We start from the raw sequence: 16,030 nt of genomic DNA on the forward strand, positions 1-16,030 counted from the left end.
ATCATCGCAGTGCTCTTGACTAATAAACACACCGTACCATGATATCAGGGCGCGGAGGCCCCTGAACCTGAAGGATCTGCTAAAACAAAAACAAAAAAAACCCACCAGATTTCTGATGTATTTTCGCAGCTGTTTGCTTTGTAATAATCACAGTCTCATCAACGCCACACGGTTCTGTTAAGTCATCCATCCAGCCCGCATCTGTGCCTTGAGGCGCTGTCGTGCAAGGTTGATGTTGTGGCAACCAGCTGTTCCGGGGGATCATTTAGCGGGCGGGCTGCGTCACCTGGTGGAGCCTTTTCGGGAAAAAAGACTGACGCAGGCAAAACGCAGCAGAAACTCAGGGGACCCACAGGGAGAGCCCTTCGTTATAGCTTTAATTACCACCATCTCCACCAGGGCTCGAATTCATTTTAATCTGCTGCACCGTGGGCATATTAGACCAATTACAGCACGGTTCAGGTGTCCTTACAGTGCCATGAGGCTAAGGTGTCTCCATGGCGAGAAAAAAAAATGGCCCCGGTCTGCACATCAGAAAAGTGTTTGCTTACTAAATCAATCACACCGTTAAGTGAAATCTAATCGGGAAGAAGTGACTTGTGACTACACCTCCGGGGGGAGTGTGATGGGGAAGGCCTGGTTGGCTCTCCGAGCCCGCACGATAACAAAGCTTTTAGAGTGGACTAAGGCCTGCTGTCAATCCTCTTATATTGTGCCTCACTGAAAATGGATTAGTGAGTAACACCTATTGGACCCGGGTCACTTTGGAGGGATTTGATTGAATGGGCCTGTAGCTGCCACTGGCCTCCCATATTGATGATACCACCAACAGGCCTGCTCCTCCATTTTTTGTTATTCTAAAACAGTATTTCAGGGAGGAAGATCGCTCACACCTGGAATATGTGAATTCTTCTTCTTTTTTTTTCTTTTTTTTCAATCTACACCTATGAATGGGAGAAAAGCAGAGGAGCAGAGCAGAGGTGGTTTTTTCCTCCTCCTCCTCCTCCACCTCTTCCTTCTTCAGCTTCTTCTTCAGACATGCAGCCTGTGAACGGAGGTGTTGGTGGAAACGCGCGGGAGCCTTGAGAGGCGCTGACTGCGGGACGTGAGCAGCTCTCCAGGGTGCTGAAGTTGCCTCCAACCGACCGGAGCCCTGCCCGTCGTCAGCATCCAGCACCCCCTCATCCAGACACGATGACCTGTGCGCGTCTCCTCCGGACCCTCGGGGTGAATAGGTGAAGGGGTTTTTTTTTTTTTTTTTTTTTTTCTAGGTATGGTTAGGTGACGATTCGTGCGGATAAAGCAGATCCGAGAGGACACCTGTGCGATCGTCTCATCGGATCCAGACGCTGTCCTGATGGAGTCAGACAAACGGTGAGTGGGCGCGTCCCCCCCCCCCCCCCCCCCCCCAGCCTTGTAATGGTTTTTGGTCTGACTGTGAGGAAATCACCGAGGCCGCTGTGTTCACCCGTTTTTGCAGGTGGTCTGGCTGACAGTGGACACAGAGATTCACCACCTTGGATACCCCTGAAGGACAATGCAACATATTCCTCCAAGCTTCAGAGGGGCGCTATGGGAGTCCAGCCATCCATGTGTGCCCATCATTAAAAGCAGGCCAACTTTGACGACGCTGCCCTTTTACAACTTTCTGCTATGGGTGCTGCTCGGGGTGCTGACGTTCCCCTGCTGTGTCCGCTGCCTGATCTTCAAAGTGGGGGTCCTGGGGCCCTGGAACTGCGACCCCGTCTACTACAGGGCCCTGCCCGCCGCGGCCGCCAGGCTCGCCGTGAGCAGGATAAACGGAGACCTGAGTCTGGACCTGGGTCTCAAAATGGACTTCATCATCCTCCAGGAGCCGTGCGAAACCTCCAAAGCCCTCACCGCGTTCATTTACTACGAGAAGACGGCGGACGCGTTCGTGGGCCCCGCCAACCCGGGGTACTGCGTCGCCGCCTCCCTGCTGGCCAAGAACTGGGAGAAGGCCGTCTTCTCTTTCGGCTGCGTCAACTACGAGCTGGACCGGGTCATAGGTTACCCCACCTTCGCCAGGACCGTGCCGTTCCCCTCCGACGTGCTGTTCGCCGTGCTGAAGCACTTCAGGTGGGCCAGCGTCGCGGTGGTCTCCTCCAATGAGGACATTTGGAGGGACACCGCGGGGAGGGTGGCCACCGCCCTGAGGAACAAGGGGCTCCCGGTCGGCCTGGTCACATCCATCGGTATCAATGACACGGAGGTGGAGAGCACGCTGAGGAGGATCCAGGCTGCGGGGGAGGTCAGGGGTGAGTGTGTGTGTGTGTGTGTGTGTGTGTGTGTGTGTGTGTGTGTGTGTGTGTGTGATGTGAATTATGACTTGTCTACATTGCAGTGATAAAACTTAACCTGCCAGATTATTATGCGTATGTGATACCAGGGAGATAACCACAAAGGAGAGTAAGATCGTTAAGAAGGGTGCAGTTGAAATAGTGGATTTGTAGCAATTAATAATATAAAACCTGTAATTAAACAAAAACAAACAAACAAACAAGGGGAGCAGTTTCCACCTCCCAGCAGGAGACACCCTCTCCTGCAGGCTTATCACTCCACCACCTGACCAGGCCGCCATTTTGACTCTGCAGGTGTCACCTTGTTGTTGAGGTGAACTGGAGCAACAACAAGGGCTGGGCTGGGCTGTATCATGGTGACATGAGTCCACACATCAACTCAGGTGTTTTGATGTCGTGGTGGCGGCGTGATGCGGCTTATGCGTGCTGTCTTTTCATTTTCACAACTCCACTGACTGTTCGTGCTCGCCTTTACCCAGCGTGTCATTATGTCCCCATGGCTGATGGTTCTGTGTCAAAACGTTGTGCCTTCTCAGTTTGATCCTCTGTAGTATTCATATATTTATATGTATATTCATATCATAGAAGTTCAGTCATTGTAGATGTTATTTGGTCAGTTCAGAAAGCCCCCCCCCCCCCCCCCCCCCCAGTCTTCCAGTGCACCCCATCATCTCTACTATAGAGTGTTATCTAAACTGTCCAAGAGTCAAAGTGCTGTAAGTGCCGACCAACCCGCACTGCAGATTTATAAGAAGAACTTAATAATGATAAATAGTTTCATGCCCCACACATGAAGCGTGTCTGTGGAGCAGTCTTTGGGACTGTGCTACTGGCTGAGCTCTAGTTGGTTGGCTAGCTGCTGTGCTAAAGTCAACTTAAAAGAAGACACACGTGTATTTTTATTTACTGTTAACAGTCAATAGAATAAAACACATTTGCCATTTATAACCAGACTGCTTTTTTTTCTGGTCAATTTCCTTCCTTGTAACTGTTTTGAGTCTATCTCTTGTCGCTTCACTTTAAGGGGACGTGAAAGTAACCTTTCAGCCACTGCATTTGTCATTTGGGGGCTGCAACTGACAGTTATTTCCATTATTGATTGATCTGCCAAATGTTTTTGCGATTTAATCAATTAGTTGATAAAATGTCAAAAAGAACGCGAAGAAAGCTCATCACGATCTCCCAGAGCCTGTGGTGACGTCTTCCAAATTGCTTCTTTTGTTCAACCAACAGTCCGAAACCCCCAAAACTCTTCATTTATCATCGTAAATGACAAAGAAAAGCAGCAAATCCTCACATTTCCGAATCTGGAGCCAGCAAATGTTTAAAATATATTAAGAGAAAAAAAAGAGTAATAATCAAAATAGTCGCAACTTTTTTTTTTTCAATCAACTAATTGAGTAATTGACTAATCGTCCCAGCTTTGTTTGTCCCCTACTGACACATACAATCATTATGATGCTGAGTTCAGTCATGTTACCACTCAACTTCAGCAAAACCCCACCTTGTGTTCTCCTCGTCTGTTTCAGTCATCATCATGTGCATGCACTCCATCCTGGTTGGAGGCGAGCAGCAGGCTACTTTCCTCCTAAAAGCGCAGAAAATGGGCCTGACCTCGGGGAAGTACGTGTTTGTGCCCTACGACACCCTCCACTACAGCCTGCCCTACACCAACGTCTCCTACCCCCCCCTGCTGAACGACAGCAGGCTGAGGCAGGCCTACGATGCTGTGCTCACCATCACTGTGGCCTCGGAGCCTCTGTCCTTCAACGAGGCGCTCGCTGCCGCCCAGAGGAGCGAGGAAGTGACATTAGCCGTGCAGCCAGAGCGGGTAGGAAATTAAAGGACAGGATCACATGTTTTTAAAGCTTTTCTTAAAAACTGTGCTCACATGTCCATGTGTGCGGTAAAAAAAAAACAAAAGGTAGTGGTTGTCCATACTGACAGTGAAGTGAATTCCTTCCTAGCATGACTCCATTGTTGGAGATTGGAGGTCCTCAATGCAAACTAATATGAGTCAGTGTTAGTTAGACAAACCCAGCAGCTCTCCTCCAAATGTACCGTCTTTATTTAGACATTTGGTTTCAGCTTCGTCCAGCAAAGTTTATTCACATTTTTAAAGCAGCATTATGTAACTTTTTCACCTTACACTAACAGCTTCGTCATCATGTTGATGGTTCAGTGTCTTGTAACAGGGCGAATGGTGTCTCTGTCTCAGCCACTCCGCCCCTCCGTCACTTGTTTCTGCACTATGTAACTTCAGTGAGAGGGTAGGATCACAGCCTTACATACATGTTTACTTCAACGTACAAGTTTTCAACACATTACACTGTTACAATGTCATGAGTTGTGTTCGTAGTTAGCACCTACATTGCATCTGACAAACTGTTACAGATCTGGAATTTGTATTTACGACCGTGGTGTTCCACTCAGAATCTGTGGGGGGCGCAAAATCACACAACATGCAATTTCTACGTAATGTTGCTTTAAATATTTGCATTTGACAATGTTTTCCCATATTGTGAGCCATGTAATGTGAATGTGTCTGTGGTTTTCTCATATATCTCCAGTTCCAACTCATGCTTGTCTGCTGGTCAGTACGGCCTATATTAAATATGCTATCATACTAAAAACTGGATATTGATCAATTAACGGCCAGGCTGATTATCAGATCCAATATTCAGCATTTCCCAGATTAGCAAAATCAGGTTGTTTTTTTTTTAGCTATCCAATTACAGATATAATATTTGATAATCTGAATATGCAAAGTACCTACAAGCTTATAGTAATGTCGAGTGGACTGGAAGTATAAAGTGCCAGAAAATGTAGATATTCAAGTAAAGTACCGTTATTCTTTGCCTAAAGTGACAGCAGACAACTTTCCCCCCCATTGCATGTCCAACTCGTGTCATTGTTGGAGCCAGTGTTGCAAAGACAACTGGATCATTTCCAGTTTCCTCAATTTTTTAATCATTAAGTCTGTAATACAAATGGATCACCAGTTCTCGAAATTATTATTATTATTTTTTTACATGTATAGGGCACCCTGGTAGTTTGGCCATAAAATTACGTTTTTACTGCAAATGCATATCAGTTCTGAATATCAGTCCTCTGTCTCCTCGGCCCTGAAAATAACTCATTTGTGATCCCTACTATGAACTTAGTATTTTGTCTCCATCTTCACTGAGCACTCTATGTCAGTCCAGCTCTGAAACATCTGATTTGGTCCCTGTCATTTCTACTTGGATGACTTCAAATAGTTGAATTATTCTGCAGATACATTTCATGTCTTTTCTTGTGCCTCTTGCAGGTTAACCCTCTCTTTGGGACCATCTATAACAGCATCTACCTGCTGGCCAAGTCCATCCACAATGCCAGGAGAGCAGGCATGCGGCTGTCGGGCTCAAACCTGGCCTACTTCACCAAGAACTCCACCTTCAGCGGCTTCAACCAGAAGGTTTGGGTGGACACTGGTGGGGATGTTAAGACCAACTACGTCATCCTGGACACTGACAACAGGGGGAGCCAGCTGTACCAGACCTATCTGGTGGATGTAACGGCCGGGGTGCTTCGTTTTGCGGGGAGGTCCATTCATTTTCCTGGAGGGTCTCCTCCGCCGTCCGACTCCAGCTGCTGGTTCGAAAAGAACGCCATCTGTAAAGGAGGTGAGAGGCACGTGGGTGTATGGGTGGATGGACGTGTTCACTCAGTGTTCTCATATACATTTTGCCATTCATTCATCATTCCTCATTTCCCACAACATCAAGTTTACCTGCTGTCATCCTCAGGTGTGGAGGTCACCTACATCATAGTGGTGTTGGCTGTCATCTTCATTCTGGCTGTAGGAGGGCTCGCTATAAGTCTTTATATCAGGTACAGCCTGGAAACACAAACAAACTCATCTTTCCCACCAAGCAACTCTTCCAGACTTTTTTTTCATCAGACCAGATGCGTTCGTATATTCGATGATGTGATGTGCGCAGTGATGGGTGGTCTGTGTTACGGCTTGGAAATGAGAAAGGAAGAGTTGCGAAAAATAGTCGAAAGGGAATCATAGCTGAACAAAACAAAGATGACCACTTGAAGATCATCTCAATTATTTCATTAGTTGTTTGTTTGAGATCATTTAAGATCCTAAAAGAAATACTCAAACCTATTAATCGATTATCAAAATAGTTGGCGATAGATTTAAAAGTTGCTAAGTAGCCGATTATCATTTAAACCACACTATGGATTTCCTTGACGTAGACTTCGAGGTTACCTTTACTTTGAAAGTGCCTTAATCAAGTGCTTCTAACAGCACAGGTGAATGTACTCCAAAAGTAAAGACTTGATGATACATATTAGAAAACCTGACCCTTTTTATATTCTCCCATCTGACTACAAGAGACTAAAAGTAGTTCTTATATAAGGCCGAGCTTTCCTTGTTCCTCATCTGTCTTTGATCCAAAGATCATCTCTGACGTAGTTTTAGTAAAAACACACTGCCATTGGTTGAACTGATTTCCTTATCTTTTCTTGAATCTCGTTGACAGGAGGAGACTTCAGCAAATCCAGCTGGTCAAAGGGCCCAATCGGATCGTCCTGACCTTAGAGGATCTCACGTTTATCAATCCTCAGCTTAGCAAAAAGGTAAGCAGCATCACCGACACCCAATCAAACTAACGCACATTTAATCTATTGTTTGTGTGTTTCCACATTCTTTGGACACAACTCACTGATTTATGAGTTCAAAATACGAAATAGCATGCACATTTGATTGATAGAATGCTTCGGGATGCAGCTAATTTGTTTGATGTCACACAGAAAATAACTTTGGAGGATCTGAGCGAGTCTAAGAGCGCTATCGAGGAGAAATCTGCAGACCGCTCACAGTCCGTCAACAGCATGCAGACGGCGACTCATGAGACCACCAATGTAGCTGTGTACGAGGTAGGTGACACTAACAGAGTCATCGTGCTTCGGGGGTCTGACCTCATAACTCTTAATGGGACGTAATCAACAAAAACAACCCGTTTTGTGTCAACACATTTTTTCAATATATTGTTTGAGATCTCTATTTTAGGGGGTTCTGGTCAGGTCGAATCCATTCTGTTGTTTGGGCTTAATTTAGAGTTAAGTTTTATGTTTTGTTTTTTTTTAACGTCTTTTTTTCTAGAATCTACATGTTTCTGTAAGATCGAGGTAACAGCCAGCAGTAAAATAGGCATTGACTTATCTAGAAGTCTAAAAAAAATGGTTTTATACCTCTTTCAGGATGTAACGCCATCGTCTTTTTTGTGCATACGGATATAAGTACGTGAGCCATACGTTTGATCCTGCTGTAACAACATGGCTTCTCTCTCCCAGGGTGACTGGGTGTGGCTGAAGAAATTTGAGGAGGGACACTTCAGGGAAGTGAGGCAGAGCACCACAAAGATTTTCACGAAGGTACAGCAACACGTCTTGATCTGTAAGAAGGGACACTGGTGCGGAATTGTATTTTTACTGTCACAAAGTGGTTTGAAAAAGCGGCGCACTTCCCTCAAACACATGCCTCACACATTGGCCTCATACTCAGGGCAGCAAATATTGCAGTTGCTGAAAGATAGAAACTACACATTAAGTCCAAGAAACAAGGTGATAAATAGATGAATCTGTTGTGACAACCTCCATGAACTTGTTTATCTGCCTCCTCAGATGAAAGACTTGAGAAACGAGAACGTGAATCCATTCCTGGGCTTCTTCTCCGACTTCTCCATGTTCGCGGTGGTGACGGAGCACTGCTCGCGGGGCAGCCTGCAGGACTTGCTGAGGAACGAGGACGTCAAGTTGGACTGGATGTTCAAATCCTCTCTTGTGCTTGACCTCATCAAGGTGAAACACTCATATACTGAATATTATTATTAATAATAATGATCCATCGTGTGCTCCAGTTGTCCTCGGCATCTTGCAGGTGTACAGTTTATTATGCGGTATTTGTTTTATGATTAACCACACTGTTGAACGTGTCTTGCTTCCAGGGTATGAAATACCTTCACCACAGAGATTTTCCCCATGGCAGACTAAAATCTCGTAACTGTGTGGTGGACGGGCGTTTTGTCCTCAAGATTACTGACTATGGCTTCAACGAGCTGCTGGAGTCGCAGAAAGCTCCTATAGAGGAACCTCCACCCGAAGGTACCTCACTGTCTCATTGCTGTTAATGGCCTGCCACATATTATCCTTTAAGTGTGGTGCATTTTTGTAGAAAGAAGGTACCATGTTCGCACTCTAATTCCCAATCTTGTCTTTGTCTTCACTCAGATCTATTTTGGACAGCTCCTGAGTTCTTAAGGGACCTCGGTAACTCACGTAAGGGAACCTACAAGGGAGACGTGTACAGCTTTTCTATCATCCTCCAAGAGGTGGTAGTCAGGGGGCCGCCGTACTGCATGCTGGGTCTGACACCCGAAGGTGTGTATCCATCGGGGAGGAGGAGGTGTACATAAACAGAAGCTGCCGTGAAAATGTGTTTATATCCTTCTGACATGCAGCAGAGCTAACAGTGTGACAGAGTTACAGTGTAACAGAATACTGATGCAGTACATGTTCTAATATAAAACTTGACTGACACGTCCTGTCTCCTCACCAGAGATCATCCGTAAGGTGAAGAAGCCTCCTCCAATGTGTCGGCCAACCGTGGCCCCGGACCAGGCTCCTCTGGAGTGCATCCAGCTGATGAAGCAGTGCTGGAGCGAGCTGCCCGAGCGCAGGCCAGCGTTCGATGAGATCTTTGACAGGGTATATTTCTGGAAACACCGTTGCAGTACAGGATTGTTATCAAAATGTATTCTTATTATATGACTTTATATGCATTTAAATGAGAATGTATAGTAATGTACATGGCTTAATCACTTTTTTCTTGGCCATATGTGTAACGGCCGTGAAAAATGAGACCCTCCCCATTTCTCTCGGTTGCCTGTTTAAGTTGCCTCATGCTGTTGGACTGTGGATTCATTTGTGAACGACTGGCGTCAGATTTTCCGTCTGAAGGATGGGACTTCTCGAGTGCCTCGCTTCCACCAGATTACAGAAGTGACTCATTCTGCAGAATGGCTCCTTTCCCAGTGTTCTATTATCACATATTATGTTATTCTGCTTTGTCACTAACGGATACACGGAAGAACATTTTAATGTTGTGGTCTGACAACGTGGAGCCTATTTTACATACTGTGTATTGTGCTGGGGTTGATTAGTCACACAGTACTGCATCATGTCCTTACATATATATATATATAAAAAAGAAACTAATAACAAGAAGCGTCAAATAAATGTAGAATATTTCCCTCTGAACTGTAGTGGAGAAGAAGTTTAAAGTGTCTTTAAATGGAACTACTCCAGTGAACTTAAAGTATGACAGAATTGTCATTAAGTGCTTGACACACACACACAGTACTAGAGTAAATATACTTGATTACATTCCACCACTGCACCCTTGCAGCCTTATTGTTTCAAATCGAACAGTTAACTGTTATCCAACTTAAGTTAACCAGTTTTTAAAATATTATATATGTATTTATATGATATATACACATTGTTTAATAAGATGTTAAATCTCTTTAGTTCAAGTTAATCAACAAGGGAAAGAAGACGAACATCATTGACTCCATGCTGAGGATGTTAGAGCAGTACAGCTCCAACCTGGAGGACCTGATCAGAGAGAGGACAGAGGAGCTGGAGGTGGAGAAACAGAGGACAGAAAAACTGCTGTCAGAGATGCTCCCACCGTGAGTTTACACACACACACACACACAAACTCAATCGGAATGTAACCTTTCGTGCGTCTGATGGGTTTAGACGTATCTGACAAAATGCCCGATCATCCGTCCTCAGTTCTGTGGCTGAGGCCCTGAAGACCGGCGCCACAGTGGAGCCCGAGTACTTTGACCAGGTGACGATCTACTTCAGCGACATTGTGGGTTTCACTACCATCTCGTCGCTCAGCGATCCCATCGAGGTGGTCGACCTTCTCAACGACCTCTACTCTCTGTTTGACGCCGTGCTCAGTAACCACGACGTCTACAAGGTGAGAGAACAAGCTCAGTAGTGTCAAGTTGGCGCTTTGTGAAGATGATGAGTTTGTGACTTACGGGGGATTCTGAACAATGTTCACAGGTATCTAGGTCTTTAAATATTCGATGAAGTGGGTTGTTTTCAACTGAGAACATGTGAAAGGCAGGTTGACATTGACTGAACTTAATTGACACATTGAAGTGGCCGTGTCTTAATAAATGTGTTGACATTATCCAGGTGGAGACCATTGGTGATGCCTACATGGTGGCATCGGGTCTGCCGAAGAGAAACGGCAACAAGCATGCTGCCGAGATCGCCAACATGTCTCTGAACATCCTCAGCGCAGTAGGAACCTTCCACATGCAGCACATGCCAGACGTGCCGGTCAGGATACGAATAGGAATCCACTCAGGTGAGACGGTGAAAAAGCCGAAAGTCTCAGTCACTCACTGTTTACATTGGGGGGATCCACTGCCTGTGCACAAGCTGCAATTGAGACTGCAGATTATTTTAACAAAAAAGTTTAGTCATTTTTAGTCATTATTTGTAAAGATATACATTCAAAATTTTGGCTTAAATGTGTTAAATGTGAATGTGTTTTGGTGTCTTTACTCCCCTTTGACAGTAAACTGAAAATCTTTGGGTTTGTGGACAAAACAAGATATTTAAACACATCATCTTGGGCTTTAAGAAATACTGATCGACATTTTTCAACATTTTCCACCATTTTTTCAGACCAAGCAGCTAAACAAATAATCTAGAAAATTCATCATCATTGAAAACACTTGTTATTTGCTGCCCCAACCTGTGCAGATGAAGGCAACAGTTGGCCTTATTTCAGCTGCACATCGTGTCTGTTTTTATTCACATTTACAAATAATAAACCATATTCTCAGTGCAGCCATTATCCTCTGACAGCTCAAAAGTGGTACCGCTGTATTCTAGGTTGCATGTACCATAAGCGTAGTGAATCGAACAGACTGGTTGTAATTTCACTGCTTCTTGATTGATCAGCAACTAAAAAGACAAAGCAAAGTGAAAATCTAGAGGAAAAATCCAACTAGCTTTCATTAGACATCAGCTAACGTTAGCATCGGACCACTTACTTGCCAAGAATAGTGTACAGACTTGGTTCGATTACGTTACTCAAGATTTTCACACTCAATCCTCTTTACAGCTGCTGATCAATCAGGAATCAGTGAAATGACAACAATTTTTCAGACTCCCTACATGTATACGACTTGCAGCCTGGAACACGGCAGCACAACAATACTCCACCACCATACTAATATGGTCTGTAGTCCACCTCAGAGAAGGTCTCATCCATCACCTCGACAGTCCAGGCTGCCCCAGCAGTCTGCAACAACACCAATTTTCTCTGATACTGGTGTTTTTTTTGTTTGTATTATATATTTTTTTTATTTCCAGTTGTTTATGAGGAAACCAGAAGTGACTTTTAAGCTTGCAGATGTTGAGATTTCACTTTTAAGTTTTAATCATGCCGACGACAGTGTTGAAGCATGCTGGGAAACGCAAATAGTCAACTAGTGAAAATGTTCAGTAGATTGGCCAACAGGAATCAACATGAGCTTCACACTGATGGCAAAACAACACAGTTACAGCCATGGTATTACCGTAAATTGGACTGTGCGATCTCCTCAGTCTCAAGTGTCCTACTCTTGACTCCATGTTTGAACCGGACAAATGTCGTCATTCTTTGTGTTTCCAGGGCCCTGTGTTGCCGGGGTGGTGGGTCTGACCATGCCTCGGTACTGCCTTTTTGGAGACACGGTCAACACTGCCTCCCGCATGGAATCCACTGGGCTGCGTCAGTGTCACACACACACACACACACACACACACACACCCGCCAGATTTATGTTGTGTTGTTTCATGCTTTTTTTGGGGGGGTCTGATTTCGTCTTCCTTTCTCCTCATCCCCCAGCTTATAGAATCCATGTAAATATGAGTACTGTGAAGATCCTCCATTCTCTCAACGAGGGTTATAAGATAGAAGTCAGAGGCAAGACGGAGCTGAAGGTAACATAGTCCATAGTCTCCCGTCTAACTTTTAAAACCTAACTTTAAACCTTTTAATGTCGGCGTTTGAGAGTTATTAATTTGTGCTTCCTTTTGTTGTTTCAGGGTAAAGGAATTGAGGAGACGTACTGGCTTGTGGGGAAAACAAACTTTACAAAACCTTTGCCAAAACCGCCAGAGATCAAACCAGGGTAAGATCTTCAACCCACTGTTGCTCCTTTCACCTTCTGTATGTGCAGAATCGAGAAAATAGTCATTAAAAGTGTACAAATGAATTAATATATAATGATTAGATACACACTTCCACTAACCTACTCTTACCCATCTGATCCAAAACCGAATAAATACCTTCGCTACCCTCCACCTGCAACCATGTGAATATAACTTCAGGGAAGACAATCACGGGCTGAACCCGGAGGACATAGCCGCATACAGGAGAAAGAAAGCTGAGAAAAAGGCTTGACCATCTTAGTCCGAACACAGGAGGTAGAGACCTGCATGCCGGCTGGTGTCGTGTGGTGGAAATGTTACTGTGGCTATCAGCTTGATGTGGCCGAAAGAGCACAGTGTTGTGTCATGATTCTTGAATGTTATTGATCGCCCTGTGACCTTCTAATCTCGTTAATCTCTTGATCTTATCACCTTCTGCATCTTCTTATAAGCAGATTGGCGAAAGCCCCCTTTGTTTTGGCCATTCTCTTTCATTACAGCTGGCTGGCACGCTGTCACAATTAACTCTATTTTCCTGTGGTTTTGTCACCACTTGTTGGGTTTTTGTCTGCTTTGTGGTGTGCTTTTTATGTTTTTTTTTTCTCAGCTCTTTCAATCCCCAGATTTCTGCTTGAAAACAAATGTCCGTAAAACACATTATCGGTCTTAACTCCACCCTCTGTATCTACCAGGGACAACTGGCAGGAGATGGTGACGGAGGAGATCAAGACCCTTTTCCGCAAGGCCAACAGGCAGGTGGATAATAAGATCTGAAGAGAAGGAAAGTTGTGAACATAACAAAACAGGAGGAGCAGAGGAGAGGAGAGGAGAGGAGGACACATCCAGGGGAAAGGACGGGACAAAGATCTAGGAGGGGCAGGCAGGAGACAGAGAGCACCACCCAGCCTCTCACCGTGGCTTAATGCAGACTTGTTTAAGAGGATTGTCCATCGGCTGGCTAATCTGCCTGCAGCCAGCGCAGCAGAACACCACGGTGCTAATGTAATGAGAGTTGTCACATTACCTGCCTACGTAGCACGGGAAAGCTGCTCCGCTCCTTCGTGAAGGATGAACCCATTCACTCCTCTCCGCACTCACCGGCCACCGAGTGGTCACCTACTTCAGGGCAACCAGAGGCTCACCCACTGGAAGACACACCAAAAGCCTATTTCTGAATGAAATGTTTATATTTTCTGGTGATCATGTCTGTTTTTAGTTTGCCATGAAAGCTCAAAAATAGAGTCATGGAGCCGAGGCTGTCACTTAGCTGTGGATGAATATTATAATAATATTATTAGCTCTCCAAAGTTGGAGGCAAAGGCTGCTACTGTATATGATTCTCTGAAGAGAAAAGGAGAAATTTGCCACTTTTATTATATTAGAGCAGAAGTGAAGTAGGAGTCCATTTAAGTCCATTCAAATAAATTATTTTGAAAGAAATTCAGCTGTCACTCTTTATTTAAAGAGTGATAGTGCTCGGAGAGTGATGGGAATGCTATGAATGTAAGGAAAATAATGTTTGCTTTTTTTCTGTTATAATCAATACAATTTTAAGGTTCAATTGTGAAACATGTTGCTGTTTCCAAAAGTGCTCCACGATGGTTTTATCCACTGACGCGTATTGTTGTAACGCTAGGAGTCAGCATCTATAATCCTGCAAATGAGTCAAAACTGAAATGAGGTGTTGTTTGTGCTGAATGTCAAACTGTAAACCATACTTCTGTGGTATTCGCTGGCCTTCAGTAACAGACCTCAGGACATTTTTACATCAGGACAATAATTTGTGGTGGCCATTTTTTCAATGTTTCAGCATCATCACAACTTGAAATATTGTTAGTTAGTCATATCACACGTTTACGACCTCTATTTTATGTTTGGATACGAGAACACAAATTGCTGATGCTCATACTGCAATTTTTTTCTTACTTCATAATTTATAACACTTCTCAAAATGTCCTCAATATTGAATTTCACTTTGTGGTGTCAAAGTAACTGTGATGTTAAACCACGGTACTTTTAAAGAGGTTTCCATCTCAGATGGGTGATGTGTCTGTTGGGTGCTTACGAGCAACATCTAGTGGTCAAATAAGACGTGTTCAGGAGCAATGAATGGGTGTCGAGGGAGTGAGAACAAATTAAAAAGCAACATGTTACTGTGACATGTTCACTGTCATTTATAGAATGTAGGTGTAAGGAGCGCACTAAATTGATGATAATAATATTGAATGTGTTATTTGATAGAAGTGTCTGTAAAAGTATTGTTTTGACATAACCCCAAATATAAAGCCACCTCTCCACCGAACCATAGCCAATAATGATTATAATAATTTTTTTTTTTTTTTTTGATAAAAAAAATAAACCCCCTGTATCTCATCATAATATTCAACGCACTAGAGGAGCAGCTTAATTCATGCTTGGTGTACAAAACAACAGCAGAGTCAGTCAGAAACATGTACATTGTGTAATTTATGTCTCTATTTGTCTTGTATATTATCACTGCAATGCAAAGTATGAGGTGTATGTAAATATGATGTCATTAAGTAATTAAATCATTTATTTGTAACACCTTCACTGTTTGGCCTTACTTACAGTGTAACGACTCCTTTTCCTTGGTACGACCAGAGGGTGGTGCTATTATACAGAAATCCATGAAGGTTTTGTTTCTTATAAAGGGATTGGATCATTATGTAAGAGGGTAGAAGTCAACATTTTGTTTTTGCATCCTTTGACGATACAAGAAGTCTAAGATAACGCTTTAAGGTCGACGATGTAGTTTGGGGGGAGACCGTTTATTCAGAAGAGATAGATCTTCAGTCTGCTGAAACAAACCAATCAAACAAACTGTCTTTGTTTTTAACGTCTGAATGGACAAACTGACCTGAAAGGACAACACAATTTCATACTGTTTCAGTTTGTTTATATGTGGCGGACCCTGCCACCTTTCTAGCTTCAAACAGTGTTCTGGGACCTTATTTTTCCTCTGAGAACAGCTTGTTTATTCAGTTATTGGGGAAAATTAATATGTCATGGTTTGTCTTATTACCTCATTAACACTGTAAATGATACAATTCTGAGTTTGAACTACGTAGTGCCCCTTCAAGTTGGATGAAATGCACATTTAACACTACTCAGTTGGATACTTTTATCAGTCTGCTGTTGCATTGAAGCTCCAGCTTTCTATTTCGTCCACTGGAATTGAAGGTGACAGAGCGTCCCATTCACCACGTGAACCTGCACTCCAGTTTTTGCGCTGCAGTGTGCTTTTCCCCTGTTTGAGACGTTCCGGCAAAGATCCCTCTGACGTTATTTAAGCTGGAGAAATGATCCACAAAATTCTCAAGCAGATTAGCGGTATAAGAACACCCTCATTGTTAAATCCCTGCATTCCAGACCTGGGAGGATTGTGCTACCTCCAGCCGACTGGA

General features: G+C 44.0%; 1 protein-coding gene across 1 annotated transcript; it reads left to right on the plus strand.

Moving 5' to 3' along the window:
* The first annotated feature begins 1,259 nt into the window (after positions 1 to 1,259).
* gucy2f (guanylate cyclase 2F, retinal) lies at positions 1,260 to 15,168 on the plus strand. The gene is made up of 19 exons (XM_030440800.1): positions 1,260 to 1,374; positions 1,481 to 2,279; positions 3,851 to 4,152; positions 5,632 to 5,986; positions 6,110 to 6,194; positions 6,857 to 6,953; positions 7,128 to 7,253; positions 7,671 to 7,751; positions 8,001 to 8,177; positions 8,324 to 8,480; positions 8,607 to 8,756; positions 8,935 to 9,083; positions 9,906 to 10,069; positions 10,176 to 10,368; positions 10,593 to 10,767; positions 12,085 to 12,183; positions 12,301 to 12,395; positions 12,501 to 12,586; positions 13,298 to 15,168. The coding sequence occupies exons 2-19, from the start codon at positions 1,538 to 1,540 to the stop codon at positions 13,377 to 13,379; spliced, it is 3,315 nt and encodes a 1,104-aa protein (XP_030296660.1). The 5' UTR covers positions 1,260 to 1,374; positions 1,481 to 1,537; the 3' UTR covers positions 13,380 to 15,168.
* Positions 15,169 to 16,030: the final 862 nt, after the last annotated feature.

The sequence above is a fragment of the Sparus aurata genome, chromosome 2, assembly GCF_900880675.1.
Source record: "Sparus aurata chromosome 2, fSpaAur1.1, whole genome shotgun sequence".
NCBI classification, from domain to species: Eukaryota; Metazoa; Chordata; class Actinopteri; order Spariformes; family Sparidae; genus Sparus; species Sparus aurata.